Here is a 25,023-nt window from a genome sequence, read left to right on the forward strand (position 1 = left end):
AATGGTAAAACTTTCATTGACGCCTGGATTTCACTGTAAAAGGTCTCAATATGCCAACTGTGGGCACAATCAGCTGGTAAAAGGTCTATGTGCTGGCATTTATGAAATTATGTCCACAAAAACAGAGCTTCTCATATCACAGTGACAGGCAGCTGTCATAGGGTGTGGCTGCCCCACAGCGCCCCCTGTTGGTAGAGGATAACATAGCCAGCAATCCCTGCCTCGGATTTCCTCAGATTTCCTCCCTGAGGTTAGTTTTCTCAACTTTCCAGACACTGGCCTTTGCTGGATATGTGGCTAAGCCCTCCAGCCAAGTTACAGACAAACATAACCCCTTTTGGGGTAGCAAACTTCTCAAACAAATAAAAAGGTTCTTCTGCCCTTCGGGATTTCTCTGCAGCCCACCCTCTGAGCCCAGTTCACAGCCCCTTTCTGGGCTACCTTTAAGACTCTCTTTCTCTGCTCTAGGCTGCCTGCTCCCTGTGGTTCCAAGTCCAGACTGAACTCACTCTCAGTTCTTTTATTAGGTCCAGGTGTCCATTAAGGTATCACCTGACCTTCTTTAGTCCTGTGACCTCAGGCTGGGAAGTAACTAATTAATTATTGTCAGGTGTACCTGGCCCCATCTCCCCTTAAAGGGGATAGTGACACTGTGATGGCAATCTTACAAAAAACTATATAGGCAGACAGCCAGATAGGATTTTTTAAAAAATTACTTGATCGTTGGCCTTATATGGTCATGGCATGGCACTCTGGAAACCTCGCTGAGAGTGAAATCAGAAAACACAAATCTTTGCTTTTCATTTGTTCAGAAGCTCTGCTGCCATTATTATTGTAGGGAGGTGCAGAGGGGTACGATATGGCCCTTTATATGTGTGGGGAGAAGGGGAAATATTTTAATAACTCTAGGAAAAGGTAGGGAGAGTCACTGACTTGGGATTTGAAGGCAAACTACAGATAAAGTAACACTGGAAGCTTGGAACAAATATGAGAAGAAAATTATAGCAAACAATTATCAATGAAATGCTAAGAAATGTTCATTATAAAACTTTTTCTTACCTTTTTACTAGGATTAACTGTCAAACTGTTTAAAAATACGATTGGAAAAAAATGGACTAGCACAAGTGTTTATTCATTCATGCTTCCTTTGTGTATCAGATTAATCACGAAGGACAATGGAAAGAATCTAAAAAATGCTGGTTTTATAAGTTAGTCAGAAATGTGAAAAATTATAGACTATGTAAACGAATATGAATCTCTGACGCATATTAAAATAGCTATAATTTTACAGGCATTATGTAAGACATTAAAAAATACAGATACCACATCTATCACAGGAAATGATTCTTCTGAAAAATTATGCAGCAAGTTTAAAATACCCACCCTGGAACAGACCAGATCAAAAGAAAAAATGAATCATCTCTATTTTGGGTGCCAAATACCACAATGTCACTAGCACCTTCAGCTGAGCGTCAGTGCTCCCAGGAAGCTACTGTACGCTTTTATAAAGTCCTGCTAGTGATTCTTCCCATAGACATGTAGTAATCATAAAAACATATCATGTGTATATGTGGCAAATGGTATGAAACAAGACTGACCTTTAGCGCCACATATTAGTGAGACGGTGAGGGCATTTTATTCATTTATTTTTAGATACTGCATCATCATGACAAATGAACTGGTTAGGTAATGTCTACAACAAAAAAAGTCTACACACCCCCTTCCTTTAGCTAATGAAGTATACACACTCTAAGGGCAAACTCAGACTTGGTGTATATGGGTGCAACTCCATTGACTTGAATGAAGTTATACCGTGTCTGATTATGGCTTAAAATCGATATTCAATAGTGTTGGCAATTTTCTTGTCATCTGTGCTCTAGCTTTATTACCGTACAGGCCCCTCTTTCTTGGAGCCTTAGACCAATACTCCTGTCCTAATCAAAGGAGAGGAAACATTATTAAACCTATTCCTATAAGTGCACTGAATACTAAAGGCTATAATTATACACTGGGAAAAATGCCTCCCAGACTGTGTAATATTCTATAAACCTATAAACCATACTGAATTCCTGATGAAAAAAAGAATGCTGAAGTCATTATAATTTTCTGATCAATTTTCATTACTGCCATGCTGTCCTCTTCCTTCTTAAAGACTTTAAAGGCCTACTTCTCATTTACACTAAAGCCACTTGACACTGCTCTAGCAGCATAAAGTGGCCGTAAAGTGGGAGTAAGTTTTTCTTGCTCCCACTTTGAGGACACTTTGTAGTCTCATGGTGCATCTACCCTAGTAAAAGAAGTGTATTTTTCAGCATGTGTTAGCTAGTGTGGACAAAGTGGTTGACAGTTTTCATGTTAGCAGGTCAAACTGAACACCAGGGGGAGCTTAGGGTGGTACAAAGGAGCAGTAAAGTACGTGAGAATCAGGACATCAAAGTCTCAAAACAATTAACATTATCTTCATCCTCTGAAAGTAACCAACACGTTCTCTCTGTTTGGAATTGCTTCAAAAAACAGTGATGAAATCTAAATGCCACGCTAAACTCCCAGAGCAGAACTATATTCAAACTTTTTCTCATTGTTACTGTACTGGGAGATAGCAGACAGAATGCCTGTGGAAAATATAATCTTGTCTGGACGTGACCTTTCGCTAGAGGCTTCTATATGTAAGATCCAGTAGCTGATCGAGAAATTTGTATTGGGATCCTGGGTGGGGTGCAGGATGCACATAAACATTATGTAAATGACTATGAAAATTAACTGAGTTTAAGTAGCACAGCTTGATATCTAAGACTAATTAATGCAAAGATTAATTAAATTAATGCACTACAATTTCATTAGTGTGCTGTTTACTTCCTCTTTTTAGATCATTAATGAAGGTGTTAAATAAGAATTGGCCTAACACTGATCCCCTGCAGTACCCACCTAGACACATTCCAGTTTAACATTACCCTTTGCTTATGGTCGTTTAGCCAGTTTTCATTACACATGAGAGCGTTCTTAACACTTACAATGTGTAACAAGTATTACAGATTATTAGCAATAAAAATGATAAACAAATCAATGTTTTAAGCTGGAAACTCACTGACATGGAAATTTTAGTTCCCTGTGCCACTCTCAAGAGTCAGGTTAACATCCTGTTTTTCAATGGTTGATTGCCAAAATTCCTGTGCATAACCATCTGCAATATTAGAGTTTTGGCCTGACCATAGAAGTGTACATTGTATCAAGATGACAGCAGTTTCTCAATGAGGCAGACCACGTTCCACCCAGCAGGCCTTTAATCTATTTTATATTTACACAGAACTTGCTATTCTTCAGTACGTCAGAACAAAAAAAGGATTGTAATCTCCCATGCCTAGAGTTGGCAAAAAAACAAAAATGAAATGCCCCTATAGACCACTCAGTTCTAATGCAGTTACGCAGAAGTGATGAAAAATAATAATTTAAAAAAAACCATACAGCAGACGGGGGTTTACTATAGTTACATGCTGCAGAGTTTGCATGTTGGGTGGCTCTTTTTCTGCAAGATAACGTGGTTTCTCCCCCAAGACTTGGGGTTTTGAATGCAATCCAAATCCTCAATCTGATTTTACATGACTGTGGTCTAATTCTGATTTGTATTTGTCACCACTTTCAGCAGCAGACATTAATTCAGCAGTTTTGCTTGGAGACTGGAGAGGGAGATTAAAAGGACTAAATCTGTCAAAGGTAAAAGTACCTGCAGCTGTCTGAGATAATCACAATATTCAAGTGTTGAGATTAAATAGCAGATGATGGTTACAACTGATGGAAAGAGCATACAGTGGTTGCCAGTGAAATCTCTGCATTGTAAACTTCTCCAACAAACACTTCATCGCTTTCTTCCATTCTGCCTCTTTCTGCATGGAAAAAGTGCCCTCCTGGAACTAATTAGTAAGGTCACTACCTTTCAAATCCCTCATTAAGACCCACCTCTGCTGCAATACCTGCAGTACCTACAAGACTCCATGCCACTAATGTTTTGTTACTTTGGGTAAAGTCAGGAATTAATGTAATTTGTGCACATCACCAGTCTATGTAACCACATGATGTTTTTACAGTTACCTTCATCCCTTCTTCCCTCCTATTGTTTGTTATGCTCACTTTTTGCATCTTGCTTCTAATTAGAATGTAAACTCTTTGGGACCGGGACCATGTTTCTAAAGCAATGGGCCTCTGATCCTGATTGGAGTCATTGTAACATCTACTGTACAAATAAATAATAATCCATTTACAACTCTGTAGGGTAAAACTAATATGTTAAGTGCACCTGGAAAGAGCCTATGCAGATCATGAGGACAGGTGAAATGTGCTGTCTGTGAGAAATGGCACTAAAAAAGTAAGCAGCTGTACTTTGTATAACTGTACTTTCCAAACGATTAAGTTGTAGCCCCATGGGATCGAAGTTGGAGCTAACAAATACATGAATTACTATGTCCGGGGAGCCATATGCAAAGATGAAGATTGTAAACTGTTGACCTGGGGGGCAGGGATCAGTGTTCATGTCGCGTTCCCCATCAGTACCAGCCTGGCCTGGGCAAGCGAATAATCCAACCAGCGGACCAAACTGGGTGATGAATCCTGGTCGCAAGACACGTTGTGAATACGCTAAGAAGACTGTTGACTTGGCACAGGTGGTAAAATGTGCTCCAATCACTGATACTATTGAATCCTTCTGATGGCTCAGAAAAACACCCAGTATTGTGATCTGAATAACAAAAGTGGGCAGACAGTCAAAACTGAATGAGCCAGTTTCATCTACACCATTCCTTTTGACTATTTCCACTAGCTAACCAGCATTATTTTGACCCGCTAGGATCTGTAACTCAGTACCAAAAGGGACAGACAAATCTCAAGGAATCAGCATGGACACTGGATTTTCATCAACTGGAAGGTAGAGAACATCAACCAATAAAATCAGCAATGTATATTTCTTAAGGGACATTCATGTCTATAAAGGAAATGAATAATTTTGGGTTTAAATACAAAATAAAACACAGAAAAATTAAATAAAAATGTGTCAAATATGTCAGAAAAAACTTCCCTCACCACATTTGCATTTTTTATGCGCCACCATTTAAGGTTTTATTTATTGCAGTAAGAAAGCCAATTATATGTGAAAAAGGAAGCATTTTCAGTTAGAACTGCGTGAAAGTTTTTGGATGAATAGTTTCTTCATCAAAAAATGCAATTTCAGGTCGACCAAAGTGACTTGTTAATTCAGCAAATAGTTTTGGCTGAAAAATAAAAATGATTTTTTTTTTAAACTCAAAATGTTTTGATTCAACATTTTCAAAACAAAAGATTTCCACTTCATTTCAGAATGAGGCTTTGGCTTGAAATTCATAAATTACAAGGCCAGAAAGTACCATTATGATAATCTTGTCCGACCTCCTGTATAATACAGGGCATAGAACTTCCCCCAAATAATTCCTTGAGCAGATCTTTTAGAAAAACATCCAATGCTGATTTTGAAATTTTCAGTGATAGAGAATCCACAATGACCCTTGGTAAGTAGTTCCAACAGTTAATTACTCTCACTGTTCAAAATGTACACCTTATTTGCAGTCTGAATTTGTCTAGCTTCAACTTCTAGTCATTGGATCGAGTTACACCTTGCTCTGCTAGACAGAAAAGCCCATTATTAAATATTTGTTCCCCTTAAGGTACTTATAAACTGTAATCAAGTCACCCCTTAACTTTCTTTTTGTTAAGCTAAATAGATATAGTGATAGACTCATGGAGTTCAAAGGCATGTTTTCTAATCCTTTAATCATTCTTGTGGCTCTTCTATGAATCCTCTCCAATTTATCAACATCCTTCTTGAATCATGGGCACCACAACTGGACACAATATTCCAGCAGCAGTTGCACCAGTGCCAAGTACAGAGATAAAATAAAATGTAGCTAGATTTATTTAAAAACAAAAATATGTTTAAAAACACCCCAAAAACTAAGCAAAATGAAAAAAAAAATCATTTGGAACCAAACAAAATGTTTTGTTCAATCTGAAGCTATTGATTTTTCACCTTTTTATTTGTTTCAACAAACAAAATTTTTCCACTTCAGGTGAACTTGAAATGAAATTATTTTTGGATTTTTCAGTTCACGCTCAGCTCTACTTATAGTAAAATCAAATTCATTAATTTCAATGGCAAAATAAGTCTACTTACAATTAAAATTGCACTGAATAAATGTCTATGATTCCCCACCGAGGCACTAACTTGTTATGTAAGATACCACTCATCATTTATTTACATTCATAATTATGAGCAACATTCTCATTTTTCGTTACTTGATTCTGAAATCTTACAAACTAAGGCCCCAATTCTACAATCAATAGTGCACAGGCACAGCAGTCCACCGTCATGCTCTCCACTGCAGGGTCAGAGCCTAAAGGACTGATCCAAAGCACACTGAAGTCTATGGGCAAATTTTCATTGACTTCAAATAGGCTTTGAATCAGGCACTTTAAGGGCACCATCTTGCATTCCTTACTCAGGTAGGGCTTCCACTGGGGTCAGTGGGAATTGGGACTGAGTAAGAAGTGCAGCACTGGACCCTACATTTTTAAATGTATCATTTCCTATAATTGAAGTCAATTACAGAAGTTCCACTTTAATGAGAAAAAGTGACTTGTAGAATCACAGTATCTTTCAAGAACAGAAATGAGAAATATACACCACAGATTAGTTTTTACAAAACAAGTGACTTCTAGACTTTTTTGTCTCAGTGTAAAAAGATGCAGTGTTTGTTTTTATTTTTCAACATTCCTCTTCCGTTGCTGGAGACTGATCTTCAGAAACAATTTTTTTAAAATGTTCAGCAGCATTCTTATGACTCAGTGCAGCAATGCATTGATCATGTACCGGGGGATATATGGATAGACTTTCATATGCGCTTAAGTGCCTTACTGAATCAGGGGCCAAATCATAGCCTTTTCCTGTGTCAAAAATACCAGTAAATTATATGGACACATGCTGACATCTCTTGTAAACAGCCATAACAAGGCAGTGTTACTATCACCACTGCATTTGCCTAAGATATCAATAATAGGCTTTAAAGATGACAACATGTGCACAGTTTAATATTGAGAATTTCTTCCAATGATTTTCTTATTTCTAATATTGTAAACCCATAATAATAATTAAAAAAAAAAATCAAATGAAGTCACCTGCAGATAGTTTCTACTAAACATTGTTTCAGATCAATCTTGACAAATGATAGAGCTCCATGTTTCAAAAAGAAGAGAGATTTTGTAATTTGCAGCATACAGATTTGTAGCATCACGAATCACACGTTTTCATTGCTGTTTAGATTTTCAGTTTCTCTCTTTTGCTCTGAAGTGACTGGTTCTTCTTTTATTAAAGTGTTTAATTGCTTCTGTGCACATGAGAGGAACAGTTCCAAACTACACAGGCTACGTTGGCGGACAACTTGATCGAGCTGTTGGAAAAAAGAAAAAATTAATTAGCAAAAAAACCATTTTGAAATTAAATGCATTGAGTACATGCAGGACTTTAATGATACAATGAAATTTAATCAGATGCCCATATCTATGAATTCCCCCTAGCTAAAATGAATAAATGGCTATCCATAGTCATTCAACAGCTGTCGATGTTTGTTAGATAATATTAAAATGTCCAGATTATTAAATACTTTGGGGAAACTTACACAAACATAGTACTGTAAATGCGAGATGGTTAGTGTCTTGGTCTGGGCACTTTTAAGTTGTCAGCCTACCCACAGGGTATACACAACAATATTACTGGGTTTGGTCCCTTGTAATAGAACATCCCGTCTTTGACGGACCTCCAACACATCACTTTATTCCCTTTCCCCCGCATTGTTAGCAGTTCCTAAAAAGATAATAATCAATGATGCAGAAGTGACTAGTCAGTATTTCCTTCAAAAGAACAATCAGATTCCAGCCAAATTACATGATAGTAAAGGTGGGTTTTTTTACAGTACAGTCAGATCATTTAAAATATTAAATACTGCTTAAACAATCTGTAAAAGTGTTATGAAAGTTTATTGCACCCTGAATGAATTCTGAAAGAAACAAGGGTTACCAAAATACAACCAAATAGTTGTGATATTCCAGCCTGGATTTGGTTTCCAAGTCACCTGTCTCCTTCCAGAGGGGCATGGTGGATAACTTATCTACTCCTTCCTGATTTGAGAATATATTTGTGTTCTTGATGTAGTATTCTAGGTTCCTTGAAACACCTCTTCCTTGACAATAATGTGCCAGATCCTCAAGTGGTATCGATCAGCAGAGCTTCTTTGAGTTCAGTGGGGCTATATCAGTTTATGCCAGCTGGGAATCTGAACTCAGATGTTTCACTTAAAAATTCCATTCTGAGTTTCCACCTTTTCTTTAAAATGTATTCTTTTATTGGATACCTACTGTGCAAAAAAATCCAAAATCAGTGTAAACTGGTAGAACCTGATGGGTAAAAATCTTGGCTCCACTTAAGTCAATTGAAACCAATTGCAAAACTTCCATGAGGCCAGGATTTCACTCCATAGTCCGAAGAGAGGTTTATTAAGAGATTGTATATGGTAGAAGAGCGATACTTGTACTGGCTTGGTGCTCAGTGGATGTGCAAAAACAGTGCAACTTAAAGGAGCAGAAAAGGGTGGGAGGAGCAGGCACTAACAGAAAGACGTCAAATAAAGCATCACCATTTATATCACTGTATAATTTCCCCCTTAATATACAGTTTTAACCATTCTATTTACCGAATCCACTAGAATTATTATTTGTGTTGTTTGTGTAAAATCATTTCTTTATAGTTATTGTAAAGAGGTGAGGGACGTTCCAGACAACATCCAAACTGCTGATCTGGGTTTGATGGTTAAAACCACCTGACCCAGCAACAACTACACGGTTTCTTAAAGATTTCTCCTCCTTTGGGAAACATTTTCTACATAAATGTTAAAAGACAGCTAGGCCCACCGGCAATTGCTCATGATTACTTGCAATTTGGAAGTCAGTGTTTCCTTCTAGGTAAAACAGAAAAACAACTGGCTAATTTCAAAATGATAAAATACAAACTTTAAAAATGATAGGTAAAGTTAAATCTATTTATAACAATGAGTATATTGACAAAACTCATAATTTTCAGCTAGGAGACTGATTTTTTGGAAAGACCAACAAATATGGCCCCATAATGAATAACCCAATTACCACTGCAGATGAAAGACTTGTTCTAATGATCCCAGAGTCTTTGAAAATTCCCACTGGTTTTGATATAAAAGACACCACTTCTACAACAAATTGAACACTACAGCTAAATGAAACTGAAACCAACTGCGAACACTTCACTTTGAATTTGCTTGACGATGTATTTTTGTTGGTTAACACAGCAAAAGCAGTAAACTAAACATTTTTTATTCACTCACTGTCTCTCTTCTGCACATTGCTGGATTCCCCTCCATCCAGGCTGTGGGGAACTCAATAATTCATTCCACTGAGGGCAGGGCCCGCTGTGATAAAGAGGGTGGGGCAAAGTGACAGGATTTGCCCCATAGTGTTGCATTTGCCAGGACATACATGAATGACACGGTAACATGGTTTACAAAAATATGTTTGGAACTTCTGAGTGTTATATTATTAGTAAACAAAATGAATAGCAGAAACCCTATCATTTAAATCTTAATTTTTTTAATATGAAGCAAATCATATAATAGCAGAGCAATGCTTTCAACACAACCTTCTTTTGGGCAGCCATATTTCAATTGAATTTATGTATGATAAACTCCTGGGGCTAGAGTGAGAAGTAGTGGTATAAGTCTAATGAGATGTGTAAAGTAATGCCACTCAAGAGAAGTAGGTAATGAAATTCAGAAGAAATCTAATTTTGTACCACATCTGGCAAACTATGGTACGCCAGTGAGTAAGCAAGGTTTTGAACTGTAATCAGCTTTCTAACAGTCATGCAGATTGCCCATACAGCTGTAATATTAGCAAAATACCATTATGAGGCCATGTGGCCCTGGCAGACCTTAAGTGGTTAGCATTTGCAAATGGCCACGGTTTATGAAAATATATTATATGCACCACACATCTAGCACTCATGGATTTAATTATAGCTTTCAACAAAAACCTCAGATCCTGTGGTATGTTTCAGAGTATGTATTTAGACAGTTTGCTACCCATCAGTTGCCATAATGCAATCACAAAGGTTTGCATGAGGGCTATTCTAATAGATAACAGCTTTTCTATTTTAATACATAGTGCTATGTCAGCCCAATGATACTGCCTCACTTGTCTTTGAAAAAAGCCTTTATGATTTAGTTACAACTGTAACTGAATGAACTATGGTAGATGTACAGGTTGTCATGAATCTGTTCACTGCTATTCCCTATACTGTCTTGCAGTGCAAACGAGACTTGCTGAAATACTGTTTCACACAGTGTCATCTTTCAGCAGCTCTCAATGTCTCTTATAGCCACACCCAAACTACATCCCTCTTCCTAGAAGCTATGCCCTCCTCAATCTCTCCATCAGTATCTTAAATCAGCTTCTATGTAATTCCTCTCATTCTGCTGCATCATGCACATCACCAGCTGTTAAGAAACTTTTTGTCCTTCTCATTGGTAGTGCAGATCCCACTTCTCCACACGCCGAGAGATCTGAATTTAGCTCATATTTTAAAAGGGGTTTTCAAACAGATCAGGTTCAAGTGCATTTCAAAGATCTGCTGATATAGTTTGATAACACCCGTTACAGACAAGCCATTGGAGGTGTGCAAGAGCGTGGGCGGGTGGGCCTAACCTAGAGCAACATAATCCTCAAAACAGCAGTGGTTAGTGGGGGCGGGGTGAACCAGGGAGCAATATGAAGGCAGGAACTCTCACAGCTCATACCTCTGTGGATCTGGAGGTGTCCTTTTGATAGTCTGTATAGTTGGAATGTCTTGGTTCCCCCCTCTTCTGAAGTCTCCCTCAAGCCTTCAAGAAAATGTTTTGTAGAGCACGTTTCATAGGGAAACTTGCAGAAGTTTTCTGTGCCTCTTATCTTCGCCCTTGGTTTCTCCATAGGAAGGGGAGCTATAGCTCAATTTACATAGGATCATCTGGTATGACTAGCAAAGAACATTTGGGACCCATTTCTCTAGAAAGATCACTAGGTCCTCATATTCTGCTCTGTCTGGTAGACATATCAGTTGGATACGCTAAGTGTGAAACCCATTTTTAACAGTTTTTCCTTTACTCCACATTACCGCGTGTACACTTATAGCCTATCCTTTAATAAGTTATTCAGCTAAACTCCACCCCCCATCTTTTCTTTCAGCCTGATTGTGCAGATTCTGTTTCATGTAAATCAAAGCAGCCCTCCAGATGTGTGATCTGTGACACAATGGTGTTACCTTTCTTATCCAAGGCAGCAATCTCAAACTGTGTACTTGAAAATGTATTTATTTCACGAAGCATTAATGTAAACACTTCCTGCATGGCGTGGTTTGGGTGCATTTGAACAAACTCAGAATTCTTTGGCTTTTGATATAGAGGCTTTAGATTTTAAAAGTCTCAGGTGAATTAGCCATATGTTTGGGGATTTTCTGTCGGGTTAGTTAGTCACCATTTTTCATAAGGAAAGTTTATTGCTTGTTAAAAGTTTTAAAGTTTATGTAAACTCAGTAAAATAAGAGATCAGAAACTCAGTTGTCTCCTGTCTGCTCAGTTTATGTATTAGCTTTGCCTTCCCATTAAACATTACATTTTTAAACTCTTTCATGATACATAAATGACAAAGCACTGTGTATAAACACTTAGCTTCCTCTTATAACATGAGAAGCATAATGAAATGACGCTGGCTTTGAAAATGGTATATATTTCAAGTACATTCAAGAGGAGAATATTTCCTTTAATGTAGAAACAGGTCAGGAAGGAAAAAAAAAACAAGCAGCTTTGTTACACAATATATTGCTTAATGAAATGTTATCCACACTCAAACAAATTTTAATAAATAGTGCTTTCAACATCACTGCGCCTCTGCTAGTGAAATATATATATGAAATGTGAAAATATGTAAGTAGATCATTTTGAATGTTTTTCTAAATAGTCCTTCCTCTATATTTTTAGATTATGTTCACTTCATGGAATGATCTCATTATTTAAATAAAAATAAATGGGCATCTGGCAAATTCACAGACTGAATGTGACTCATATGCAAATATGGTCAGTATGAATAACACCTATTTGGGCTTGAGTGTTCACCCACCCAAGAAAGCCCCAGAGTTCTAATTCTGCAGACACTGAAAAATGCATGAGCTTGATGATCTGGAATTACAACAGCATGGAGAGATATTGCCACCATGATTAATACCGAGGAGCATTTTATCTTCTGCTTACAACTGAAAATGATCAGGCACAAAGTCTCCTGGTTCTGTACAGCGCTGCCTTCTTTTAAGATAGAGCTATTAATTAGGTACTGTTTGCACAAAATCTCTCTCACACTCCTTGCATTATCGTTTTGTCTGAGCACTTTTTTTTTTTTTGACACTCACCAACACCATTTAAATTTTACCAAGTCCTTTTTTCTTGAACTTCTGTGACCATATGACAATCACTTAAGAGCTCAGTTCTTCTCTCTGATGTACATACGTGGCACCCTTTGAGAATTTGGCTGTAATTAACAGCCATAGCAACATTGTTTCTTGACTCATCAGGTGCCATTTGCCATTGGAGTTTCCACAACAAACCACAGCCCTTCAGTTTCCAAAAATTAGCTGACTCTAACAGCACATTCCAAAAACATTCAGCTGCTGTTTTTTCCTTCTGTTTTAACCTTCACCCTAACTTTGAGGCCCCAATATGATTCCACATCCTACTGGCCAAAGATGACTGGATGGAACTCCCTGTGGAGTCATCTACATCACTTTTTGACCACACACAAGGATTTGCTTTTGAGCAATGTGAGGCATGCCCAGAGGATGAGCATGATGCCTCGGCAGAAATCCTGGCCTTGGAATCAAGCGATTGAGTCGGCAAATCAAACCTGGGGCCCACAGATGGCAACATATAATACTGCCACTAAGTGATTGTTCTGGCTCCAGCTGCTCTATTTTATTTGGTGTTGATCCATCTTACTATTTTGCATCACTTAAAATACATAGCTTAAACCAAACTCTAAAGTTATTCTTAGCACAAAATTCTTCTTAGTGTATTTGCTTGTCATTCATTTCAAATTTACCATAAAACTGTGTGAAAATCTACATGGCTGATGTCCCAGGATGAAAATACTTTCTACTGCTTTACATAAAAATCACAGAACATGCATACTTTTAATGCTGCGATCCTCCTCCCCCTTTAATAGAGTTCCTGACAGGAAATATACTCCATTGCTTTCTCTATCGAAGGCCTCCCTACCTGATTAAGAATTTCAAATTACTAAAGAACAGGAAGAACCAAGTATTATTGCACATACATGTTGTGCGTAACTAGTTTGTAGCAGGTTATATATATCAAATGCAAAATAAAATTTTAAGCCTGAACCAAAGATTACAGGTGAAATTCTGGTCCCACTGAAGTCAGTGGGACCAATTTTGGAATAGACTTCAACGGGGAAAGGATTTCACTGTCAGTGGTCAATAAATGCTAAGTTAAGGTAGCACGTGTATCCTCAACTCTATCTTTTGCATACAATCATTGTGACAGTCTTCAAACATAACCTAAGAGATGTGGATAAAACATCACCTTTCTCTTGGGGGGAGGGAGGAGAAGTAGTAGTCACATGCATGCAAAGATGAAGCATGGAAAATTTCAGCCCTCACAATGAATGTTATGAGCATGTGAAAATGAAAATGTTTCCCAACCTTAACTAGACAAGTTGAAAATGGAGGGGAACATGTATAGATCTTATTTACTATTTGCAGGTGGCTTCTCATTAGCTTTTGAGTCGCATTCCTTACCAACTTACTTCTGTTAAATCAAACATTAATTAACCAGAAACAATTATGTATGAATTTATGCTCATCACCACTATTGAGTTTTTTTTTTTAAAAATTGGTCTCAGAAAAGCCAACTATATTCAGAACACAAAATGCTGGGCTAGATGGACCATTAGTCTGACCCCATATGGCAGTTCTTATGTTTGCAGATTTCTCCTTGTTTCTTTTTTCTTTACAAGTACAAGTGATTATTTTCATTGGTAAAAAGACATTTCAATAGTATAGCTATAGCTGGTTGAATCTGTGCTGTGAATAATTCTCAGTGCAAATTTAGCTCCTTCAGGTCACACATATTTTGCAAACTAATCTCAATTTCTCCAAATGTTTGTTACCGGAAAAAATATCCAAGTAGTTTATATGAACAAATGTCACTACACTGGATGTCCATAAACTGTTCACTTTTAAACTATTAACTATTTGTTCGTGATGTGTGATTGGTTACATGCTATTGTTTCTGCTCCCTGACTAGATTAATGGAATTTTTAATATAGTAAATACCAAGTGACTAGCAAAAGATAATTAATAATGCACTTCGAATATGGACTTTCAGATAATTTCAAAACAATTTCATGAATACTTAGCAGCTGCCCCATTTCTTTGGAACAATTATTGTAACCCCACAAGAAATAGTAAGCTAAATTACCACTTATGTGTGAAAGTACTTAGGAATTACTTTTCATATTAATCAACTAGTTTTAACTTTTCAGAGATTGGTCAGTACTTGGATGGCATACCTTCAAGGAAAACAGAGTACTACTGGAAATGGGTGGGGGGATTAAGGCCTCAATTCAGCAAAATACTTAAGCGCTTGCTTAAGTCCATCCCTATGCATCAAAGCATTTAGCATGTGCTTAATTTCCCCTGAAATCAGTGGGACGAAGGCACATGCTTAAAGTTAAGCATATTCTCAAGTGCTTTACTGCACATGGATTAATTTAAGATCATTCTTAAAGTTCAATATGTGCATAAAGCGTTTCCTAAACTGGGGTATAAGTGGCATTCTTCATTCTGAGCAAGTATTCAATCTCCATGGCCCACCATTGGATAGTGTTAAAAGGACATTGTGCAGCTTGAGGTGCAATCGCTCAGACATAATGAAAAATTGATTGCTTGTAGTCTTTAGAGATCACATCAGACTTTTTGCAACAGGAAGGATGTCACTACTAATATGCTGACCAAATTCCAAATTAGGTAATCACATTCTGCCTCCCTAAATTTCTCCTGTAGTTTCTATTGTATACAATAGTCTTCACATGTTGAGCTAAACTGTTCTAGTGTCACTCTTCACTGTGAAAACGGGTGACATACTACCCAGAAGTGTCTACATTTCAGTGCTGAGTGGAGTAATAGCTGTTTGTAATGTTGGCAAAGTGCTTGGAGAAAGTTTGGGACGAAAGGCACTATTTAAACATAGGCACTGAAATCTTTGTCAGTGGGTTTTGGATTGCACACAGGATGGTGTTATTAAACTGTTATAATCTTTTATTGAATTTTATCTATTTTATTGTAATAGGGACAAGCCTTCTTTGTTGTAAGTAATGCCATATTTTGACAGTACAGTTTTGAATGAATTCATCCATCCTAGCAGTAGTATTTGGCTTTTATCTAAAATATATTTTTCAACCTCTCTGATACCTACTCACTGCTCTTAATTTTTTAAAAGTTGCAATTTTTAATCAATTTTACTTATTTTCTTTGTAGTTTCCATTATTTGAACAGGAATAAAATCCAGGCAGTGCATTTCTGAGACGTTATGATTCTTCTTGGGTGGCTGAAGTCTTTGCCCTTCAGCATTGTGTCTCACAATTCACAAAGTGTGCAGTAATCCCTTGGAAACCCACTGTCTGCTGCATCTTACTGCTTAAGATTCTTTGCATGTACTGTACTATGAATTGGTTATAGATGCCAAACTGTTCAGCAGAACACTATACTGTAATTGTGGATTTATAAGCATCTTTTCATATTTTGAGTTGGAGGTATCATTCCTTAACTAAAAAATCAATTATAGTTGAGGAGCTTGGCACAATTTTTATAATTGTATAGTTTTTCATCACTATCCCACACTAGTGAATGAGTCTGTCATGGTGCTGAAAAGCCCTGTAGTTGGAAAAGTTCAACCACATAATTATATTCTCTACTAAAATTATGGGCTCAGAAAGCTTTCCCACTGCATTAACATATGAACTGCTCCCCACTGATTCAACAGAAGGGCTTTTAAACAAAACCCAACAACCTAGCATATTAAATAGAGCATATGAAAAATTACTACCTTGAGGAACCTGCAAATCTATGAGTTGGATGAGAAAACAATGGACTACTTCCTCCCTTTTCCATAATGTGCAAAAACGAAAATAGATCCAGATGGCACATGTGTGTAGCAGAGTTTACTTTGCAGTTAATCCCAGAACAGGACATTTTTGTCTGTCCACCTGTGAATTTCCACTATTGATAACACTTTCTAAGTATATAAAAACAAGGTTCTTCATGGCTGTAATTCATACTGTATCTGCTACACATTAGAAAACCATCAGTGTTCAGGACTGAACCGCTTGGAAAAAAAATTATGTTTAACAAATTATATTGCCATATGAAAATGTTTCTTCCCCCTTAAATAAATAATGCTGCAACTTCTAAACCTGAAGGATTTTATGCTTTGCACTTGATCAGGGAGGCCATTAAAAATAATACCATATGTTGGAGACATCTTTAAAACAGATTTGCCTAGACTGTGAAGGTGGTGGGAAAACACCCTGTGTCAACCCTCTTAGAAACTTTTCTGTCTCCCAGTTGAACACAGGAATGTAAGAAAACACTAATTTTCCTTCTTCATACAAAGAGGAAAATTTGCTTTCAATTAAGGAAGCTACACTGGGTGCACAAAGGAACTAAAAATGGTAACAGGCCTGCCCAGAAGATTGCAAAAAGAGAAGAATGGGATTTACAAAAATAAACAAAAATATCCAAGCAATCTAGTCGGGGAAACATATTGGCCAGCTCTGGGGCAACCTTTTTATTCTCCATACATAATACTTCAACTGACACAACTTTCTTTTATTTTCTAGACACTAGTTCAGGAACATGGGCATTCCTGTTACAGATGAAGCAGGAATTCTGACTTAGCAACTTAGTTTTTGTACAGTGCAATTTGGAAGAGTTACCATAGTTTATTTTAGTAAACTGATCTGGTTATAAAGAGAAACAAACATAAATATTTAGGCATCTCTGACATTCTATTTTTATAAGAGTAACAAGGCAGGTGAGGTAAGATCTTTTACTGAACCAACTTCTGTTGGTGGAAGGTACAAGCTTTTGAACTACACAGAGCTCTTCTTCAGGTGTTGGGTTGGAAGCAGTGTCTGAGCTCAATGAGTTGGGACAGACTTAAGCATAAGAGCTAAGGCATGTTGTAGGAGTCCACTTGAAATGAAATGGACAATAAGAGTTAGATTGTTATGCAAAAGGGGTTTAAAGTGGGCCACTGAGGGTTAGCCGGCAGGTGTATGTTACAAAATGTTGTAATGAGCCAAGAAACCAGTGTTCCTGATGAGTCCATGATTTTTAGCAGGTTTCCTTTGAGGACCAACACTGAAAGATCAGATATGAAATAATCGCTTTGTGAAAAAATGTTAGCCCATGGGTGCTAAGCATTTCCTTACAAATTAAGGCCTTGACCCTGCAAACATTTACACATGCATGCAAATTCACTCAATCAAAAGGGACTATTCACCTGATTAAAGTTACTAACATGTGTACAGTGAACACTTAAAAAGCTCACTGATTTTTGAGATAGTCCCTATACCTAAAACAGGAAATACCACTAGAACCAGTAATACCTATATTATAGAACTGCAGGGTGTGCCCCACAGTTGTTTTTTACAGGATCATGGTCTAATGTCCAACACATAGAGCTGCTAGGTGTCCGGTTTTCAACTGGAACGCCCAGTCGAAAAGGGACCCTGGTGGCTCCATTAAAAGTCTGGCTGGTGGAAGTGGCCAGCATGTCCAGCTCCTAGGTGCAGGGATGGCCATGGGGGCTCTGTGCGCAGCCCCTGCCCCGAACGCTGGCTCTGCAACTCCCATTGTCCAGGAACCGCAGCCAATGGGAGCTGCAGGGACAGTGCCTGAGGCCACAGACAGCACACAGAGCCCCCTGGCCCCTTGCCTAGTAGGTGCAGGGACAAGCCAGCTGCTTCAAGGAGCCACGCGATCCCAGGGCAGGCAGGGAGCCTGCCTTAGCCCCACTGCGCCGCTGACCGGGAGCTGCCTGAGGTAAGCGCCGCCCAGATGGAGCCTGTACCCAAACCCGCTGACCCAGGCCGAAACCCCATTCCTCACCTTAACTCCCTCCCAGACCCTGCACCTCCCTGCCTCAGCCCTGAGCCCCCTCCTGCACTCAAACTCCCTCCTGGAGCCTGCACCCCACAGCCCCTCCCGAACCCCAACCCCCCCACCCCAGCCCTGAGCCCTCTCCTGCACCCCAAACCCCTCATCCCCGGCCCCACCCGAAAGCCTGCACCCCCAGCCGGAGCCATCACCCCCTCCTGCATCCCAACCCCTTGCCCCAGCCTGGTGAAAATGAGTGCAGGTGGGGGAGAACGAGCAATGGAGGGAAAGGGGATGGTGTGAGCGGGGGCGGGGCCTCAGAGAAGGGGCGGGGCATGAGCAGGGCCTCGGGGAAGGAGGTGGGGCAAAGGTGTTTGGTTTTGTGCGATTAGAAAATTGACAACTTTACCACACATGAAAGTGTTGACCAAAAGTAGAATGATCTTACATTAATTTTCTTTCATGTCAAGTCTACACAGTGCCTGAATTTTAAATCAGACATTAAAGCTCTGATTGAATGAGGTAAATTAACACAGAAGAAAAAAATGATCATGCATTTTAAGAGTTTTTGTTGCTACAAATCAGAAGCAACACATTGGTTTTCTAATTGGTCAATGTACTTTCCTTTCCAGTTGTTATTCAAATTCTTATCTATCCTTTCCTTTATCCATGTTGCAAATCCAGCCAATTTTCTCTACAATAAATGACTGTACTGAAGTGTTTTTCATCCTCCTACGATATATAAACAAAATTATTTAGCTTGACTGTGACTGTTCTGAGAAAATATTATTCTCTAGGGCCCTGATCCTACACCACAGAAGTCAATGGGAGCTTTGACATTGACTTCAAAGGGACAGGATCAGGCTTTACATAATCCTTGAAAATGTGATCCAGTAAGCATTTGCAAAGATAGAGTTCCTGTGCGTAGGAAGTTATACATACTGTAGCTTTTACATATACATAGGGAAATTCTGTTTGATGTATATACAAGACATTTGTGTAACTTCTAAAAAGCAGAGTTCATACAACCATCTACGGTATTCTCAAGCTTTTAGAGAGATAGACCATCCTTGGATATTCAGGTGTTTTGGGGGATGGCACAAGCAAGACAGGGATTTCATTATTGTAATTTATACTGAAAATAGCTAAACCAAATGCTAGAAACATACCACTAGGATTGCCAGCCATTAGCCCAGCCTCCTCAATTATTTTAGTCATAAAACATAAGGTAAAGATGGAAAGCAACAAATAGAATACACTCACTCTATAATATTATCTTAAGATATTGCTGCAGTGGAACACAAATTTTCTGTAAGGTAAATGGAGCAAAAAGGGAACATATGAACAATATGATGGCCTGATGACACACATCCTAGAATGCTCATGGAGCTGACTGAGGCGATATCTGATCCATTAACAATGATCTTCAGAAAGTCATGGGAGACGGAAGAGATTCCAGAGGGCTGGAAAATGGTAAATGTAGTGCCCACCTATAAAAAGGGGAACGAGGACAACCCAGGGAATTACAGACCAATCAGCTTAACTTCAATACCTGGAAAGATAATGGAGCAAATAATTAAACAATCAATTTGAAAACACCTAGAAGAAATAAGGTGATAAGTAACGGTCAGCATGGATTTGTCAAGAACAAATCCTGTCAAATCAACCCAATAGTTTTCTTTGACAGGATAACAAGCCTCGTGGATATGGGGGAAGCTGTAGACGTAGTATATCTTGACTTTAGTAAGGCTTTTGATACTAAAGGTTGCATGTCCTTCTCATAAACAAACTAGGGAAATACAGCTTAGATGCAGCTACTATAAGGCGAGTGCATAACTGACTGGAAACCGTTCCCAGAGAGTAGTTATCAGTGTTTCGTAGAAGTGTAAGAGACCTCAAAAGGTCATCTAGTCCAATCCCCAGCACTCAAGGGAGGACAAAATATTATCTAGACCATCCCCGACGGGTGTTTGTCCAATCTGCTCTTAAAAATCACCAGTGATGGAGAGTCCACCACCTCCCTGGGCAATTTATTCCAGTGCTTAACCACTCTGACAGTTAGGAAGTTTTTCCTAATGTCCAACCTAAACCGCCCTTGCTGCAATTTAAGCCCCTTGCTTCTTGTCCTATCCTCAGAGGTTAAGAAGAACAGTTTTTCTCCCTCCTCCTTGTAACAACCTTCTATCTACTTGAAAACTGTTATCATGTCCCCTCTCAGTCTTTGCTTCTCCAGACTAAACAAACCCAGTTTTTTCAATCTTCCCTTATAGGTCATGTTTTCTAGATCTTTAATCATGTTTTTTACTTTTCTCCGGATTTTCTCCAATTTGTCCAAATTTTTCCTGAAATGTGGTGCCCAGAACTGGACACAGTACTCCAGTTGAGGCCTAATCAGCGCAGAATAGAGTGCAAGAATTACTTCTCGTGTCTTGCTTCCAGTCCTATGATTCTAATATACACCATATTCTTGTGATATAATAAATGCACAGAGCAGGCATGAACACTCAATTATTTTACTACTTCTGAACAGTTTGTAGTAGATCCTGTGGGTGTGTCCTGGCCCCATTTAAGTCAATGGCAAAGCTCTGATCAACTTAAATGGATTCAGGATATCATACTTTGTGTATAGTTGAACCCTCCAATATTCTATATTCTGGAAAATTAGCTACAGTGATGTGTATACACAGTAGCAAACTTTCCAAGATACACAACAGCTTATTCTCAGCAATGGAGGGCAGCATTGAGGCATGTATGTCCTGATGTGCACCTTTACTGTAATGAATACGCAAGTAGACACATGTGGGGTGACAATGTATTGATGAAGAGAGTTGTAACCATATTCAACATTTCATACTCTACTGCACACCATCTACAGCTATGCATGCAAAGCACAATCCAGCCACGTATCTACTAAAAGTTGGAAAACCAGAAGTATTTCTGGGTCAGGTGACTGTAACTGCAATATGACAATTGTGATTCTACATCATGATGTTGCAGTGTCAGCATGTAAGAGCCCAACCCACACTCTATAGTGTGAAATCCTGGGCCCATTGAAGTTAATGGGAATTTTGCCATTGGCTTCAATGATACCACGATTTTACCCCATATGGCCATCCCTAGAGCAAGGGTGGCAGGAAAGGGAACACCGCACAGAGAACTGGCTGGCCCTTCCCTTCTCTCTGGTATATGGGGACTATGATCCTAAAGTGCAGCAACTGACCTGTCAACCATGCTCACAGGATGAGTTTTTAGAGCATGGGATTTTCTGAGTTGGCACATGAGATGAGATTTAAAAAATATACTGACAAAAGCTGCTGAACTAGAAAAGGTAAAAGTTCAGGTTTCTTCACAGGTACTCCAAAAACAGGGCTCGAACTGGCAGCGTTGGATTTCTACCAGGACCAATCATCCTAGCCTTAAAAACACCCTCCTCCCTGCCCTCAGTGTCATTTCAATATTTCCGGCTTCCTTCCCACTTCAAGAAGAAGAAAAACACAAATACTAGTAATAGGCTATTTAGAATAACACTACCTAGATTATACAAGTTCCAGTAAAAATGACTTCTCACACTTTCAACAAGGAATCTGGTGGCACCTTAAAGACTAACAGATTTATTTGGGCATAAACTTTTGTGGGTAAAACACCACTTCTTCAGATGCATGGAGTGAAAATTACAGATGCAGGCATTATACAATGACACATGAAGGGAAGAGAGTTACCTCACAAGTAGAGAACCAGTGTTGACAGGGCCAATTCGATCAGGGTGGATGTAGTCCACTCCCAATAATAGATGAGGAGATGTCAATTCCAGGAGAGGCAAAGCTACTTTTGTAATGAGTCAGCCACTCCCAGTCCCTATTCAAGCCCAAATTAATGGTGTTAAATTTGCAAATGAATTTTAGTTCTGCTGTTTCTCTTTGAAGTCTGTTTCTGAAGTTTTTTTGTTCAAGTATAGCTACTTTTAAATCTGTTCTAGAATGTTCAGGAAAATTGCTGTGTTCTCCTACTGGCTTTTGTATGTTACCAATCCTGATGTCTGATTTGTGTCCATTTATTCTTTTACGTAGGGGCTGTCCAGTTTGGTCAATGTACATGGCAGAGGGGTATTGCTGGCACATGGTGGCACATATAGCATTAGTAGACATGCAGGTGAATGAGCCTCTGATGGTGTGGCTGATGTGGTTGGGTCCTCTGATGGTGTTGGTAGAGTAGATGTGGGGACAGAGTGGGCAACAAGGTTTGCTACAGGGATTGGTTCCTGGGTTAGTGTTTCTGTGATGTGGTGTGTAGTTGCTGGTGAGTATTTGCTTCAGGTTGGGGGGCTGTCTGTAAGCAAGGACTGGCCTGCCTCCCAAGGTCTGTGAGAATGAGGGATCGTTTTCCAGGATAGGTTGTAGATCATTGATAATGTGCTGGAGAGGTTTTAGCTGCGGGCTGGATTTCTACAATTTCCACCCCACCGTCAACCTCAGCCTGGACCAGTCCACACAAGAGATCCACTTCCTGGACACTACAGTGCAAATAAGTGATGGTCACATAAACACCACCCTATACCGGAAACCTACTGACCGCTATACTTACCAACATGCCTCCAGCTTCCATCCAGGTCACATCACACGATCCATTGTCTACAGCCAAGTCCTAAGATACAACCGAACTTGCTCCAATCCCTCAGACAGGGACAAACACCTACAAGATCTTATCAAGCATTCTTAAAACTACAGTACCCACCTGGGGAAGTGAGGGAACAGATCGACAGAGCGAGACAGTTATCCAGAAATCACCTACTACAGGACAGGCCCAACAAGGAAAACAACAGAACACCACTGGCCATCACGTACAGCCCCCAGCTAAAACCTCCCTAGTACATTATCAACGATCTACAATCTATCCTGGAAAATGATCCCTCACTCTCACAGACCTTGGGAGACAGGCCAGTCCTCGCTTACAGACAGCCCCCCAACCTGTAGCAAATACTCACCAGCAACTACATACCACACCACAGAAACACTAACCCAGGAACCAATCCCTGTAGCAAACCTCGTTGCCTACTCTGTCCCCATATCTACTCTAGTGACTAACACGCTTTTTGTGGATACAGACTAACATGGCTACCCCCTGATATTTCTCACACTTGAGTCCTAGTAAAACTAATTCCTATTTTTTTCTTTTGGACACATGTAAATAAAGTTGCAATGGTTATTTACAACCACAATAAAATAAATTTCAAAACGAACAGAAATGTATAATAAAAACATCGTTGCCATTTTGGAATTGCATTATATGTTATACATTATATATTGCGACAGACATAAATTAAGGGGATGAGCATCTCCTGTTTTTCTATCTATCTTAGGTACTTACATACCCCAATCACTATAGTATCTGAGCTCCCCACACTGCCTAATGTATTTATCCTCACAGCACCCCTGTGAGATAGGGCAGTGCTATTAGCTCCATTGTACAGATAGGGAACTGAGGCTTAGGAAGGCTAAGTGACTTACCCAAGGTCACAGAGGACGTCTCTGGAGCATCCCTCCTACAAAATACTGAGGGCCCTGAACTATTGAGGCAGTTAATGGGACTTGAGTGTTCTCAGCACTTTGCAGGATTGGGTGCTAAGTCTGCAAAACCCCCTGAAGACTTTTATTGCTCTGTTGATCAGTGTCAATTTACAATCCAAATACAGTCAGAGGAGGATAATGCATTCAGGGTACTGCATCTGCATTTTCCTTGAGTATATTTAAACAAATAAATTACATTAGCAAATGAAATGGAGAAATTGAGTAATCTGACTGGCTGACAGTGAGTCATGCTCACACAGATGTGTTACAATAATTCTACTGGCATAATGACATCATCTTATTTAAATAATAGGAATCACTATTCCTGACTGAAAAGCAAACAGCAAAGATAAATTTATAATGATTTATTTTATTATTGTGTAAATGAGAGTTATCAGGAAATACACTAAGCTAAAAGGTACAAGTTACTTTATAGTTTTATTATTTACTTCCAGTGGAGCTGTATACTAAGTAAAGGAATCACGAAATATCATCCAGGATTTGGCAATCACAACATAATTCATATCACCATTGTACAATGCTACTACTCCTTTGCATTAATCACCTCGTCTCAAAGTGGTTTACAAGTATTACCTAAAAATCACATTAACCCTCCAATATACATAAGGTATTTATTGTACTCACAGTTCACCTGACTTGGAGATAAAATGTGGCAGTTGTTAACAGTTTCATAGCAAAACAGCATCATCAGTTTAGATTAGGAAGTGAAATGAGGAAGAATGTTATATTCAACTCAAACTGTAAGGACAATTTTAGGTGGCATAATTTAGTTACCTAAGTCAGAATACAGCCATGACATTGGTGTTAAGACCCTGCTTTCACAAAAAGTGTCTGGCATCTTCGCTTGACCACATCATCATAGAAATAGAGGGGCAGAAAGCCCCTTGAGAGTTCATCTAGGCCAGACTGCTGGGCTAAGCTATATCTAGAGCGTCCCTGACAGTGACTGTCTAACCAGTAGTTAAAACCCTCCCATGATGGCGATTCCATAACCTTCTTTGGAAGCCTAGTCCAGTGTCCTCATACTCAAAGTTTTTTCTAATATCTAACCAAAATCTTCCTTGCTGCAGGTTAAGCCTGTTACTTCTTGTCTTACCTTCAGTGGACATGGAGAACAACTGATTACTGTCCTCT

General features: G+C 39.0%; 1 protein-coding gene across 9 annotated transcripts in view; it reads right to left on the minus strand.

Annotated features, from left to right (window-relative positions):
* Positions 1-5,821: 5,821 nt before the first annotated feature.
* The window catches only part of CCDC91 (coiled-coil domain containing 91), a 319,501-nt gene continuing 300,299 nt past the window's right edge, over positions 5,822-25,023 (minus strand). For all 9 annotated transcript variants that reach the window (XM_074936086.1, XM_074936059.1, XM_074936124.1 and 6 more), the window contains one exon: positions 5,822-7,466. In XM_074936086.1, the coding sequence (XP_074792187.1) occupies positions 7,314-7,466 (153 nt within the window). In that variant the 3' untranslated portion in view covers positions 5,822-7,313. The remainder of the gene's footprint in view (positions 7,467-25,023) is intronic.

The sequence above is a fragment of the Natator depressus genome, chromosome 1, assembly GCF_965152275.1.
Source record: "Natator depressus isolate rNatDep1 chromosome 1, rNatDep2.hap1, whole genome shotgun sequence".
NCBI classification, from domain to species: domain Eukaryota; kingdom Metazoa; phylum Chordata; order Testudines; family Cheloniidae; genus Natator; species Natator depressus.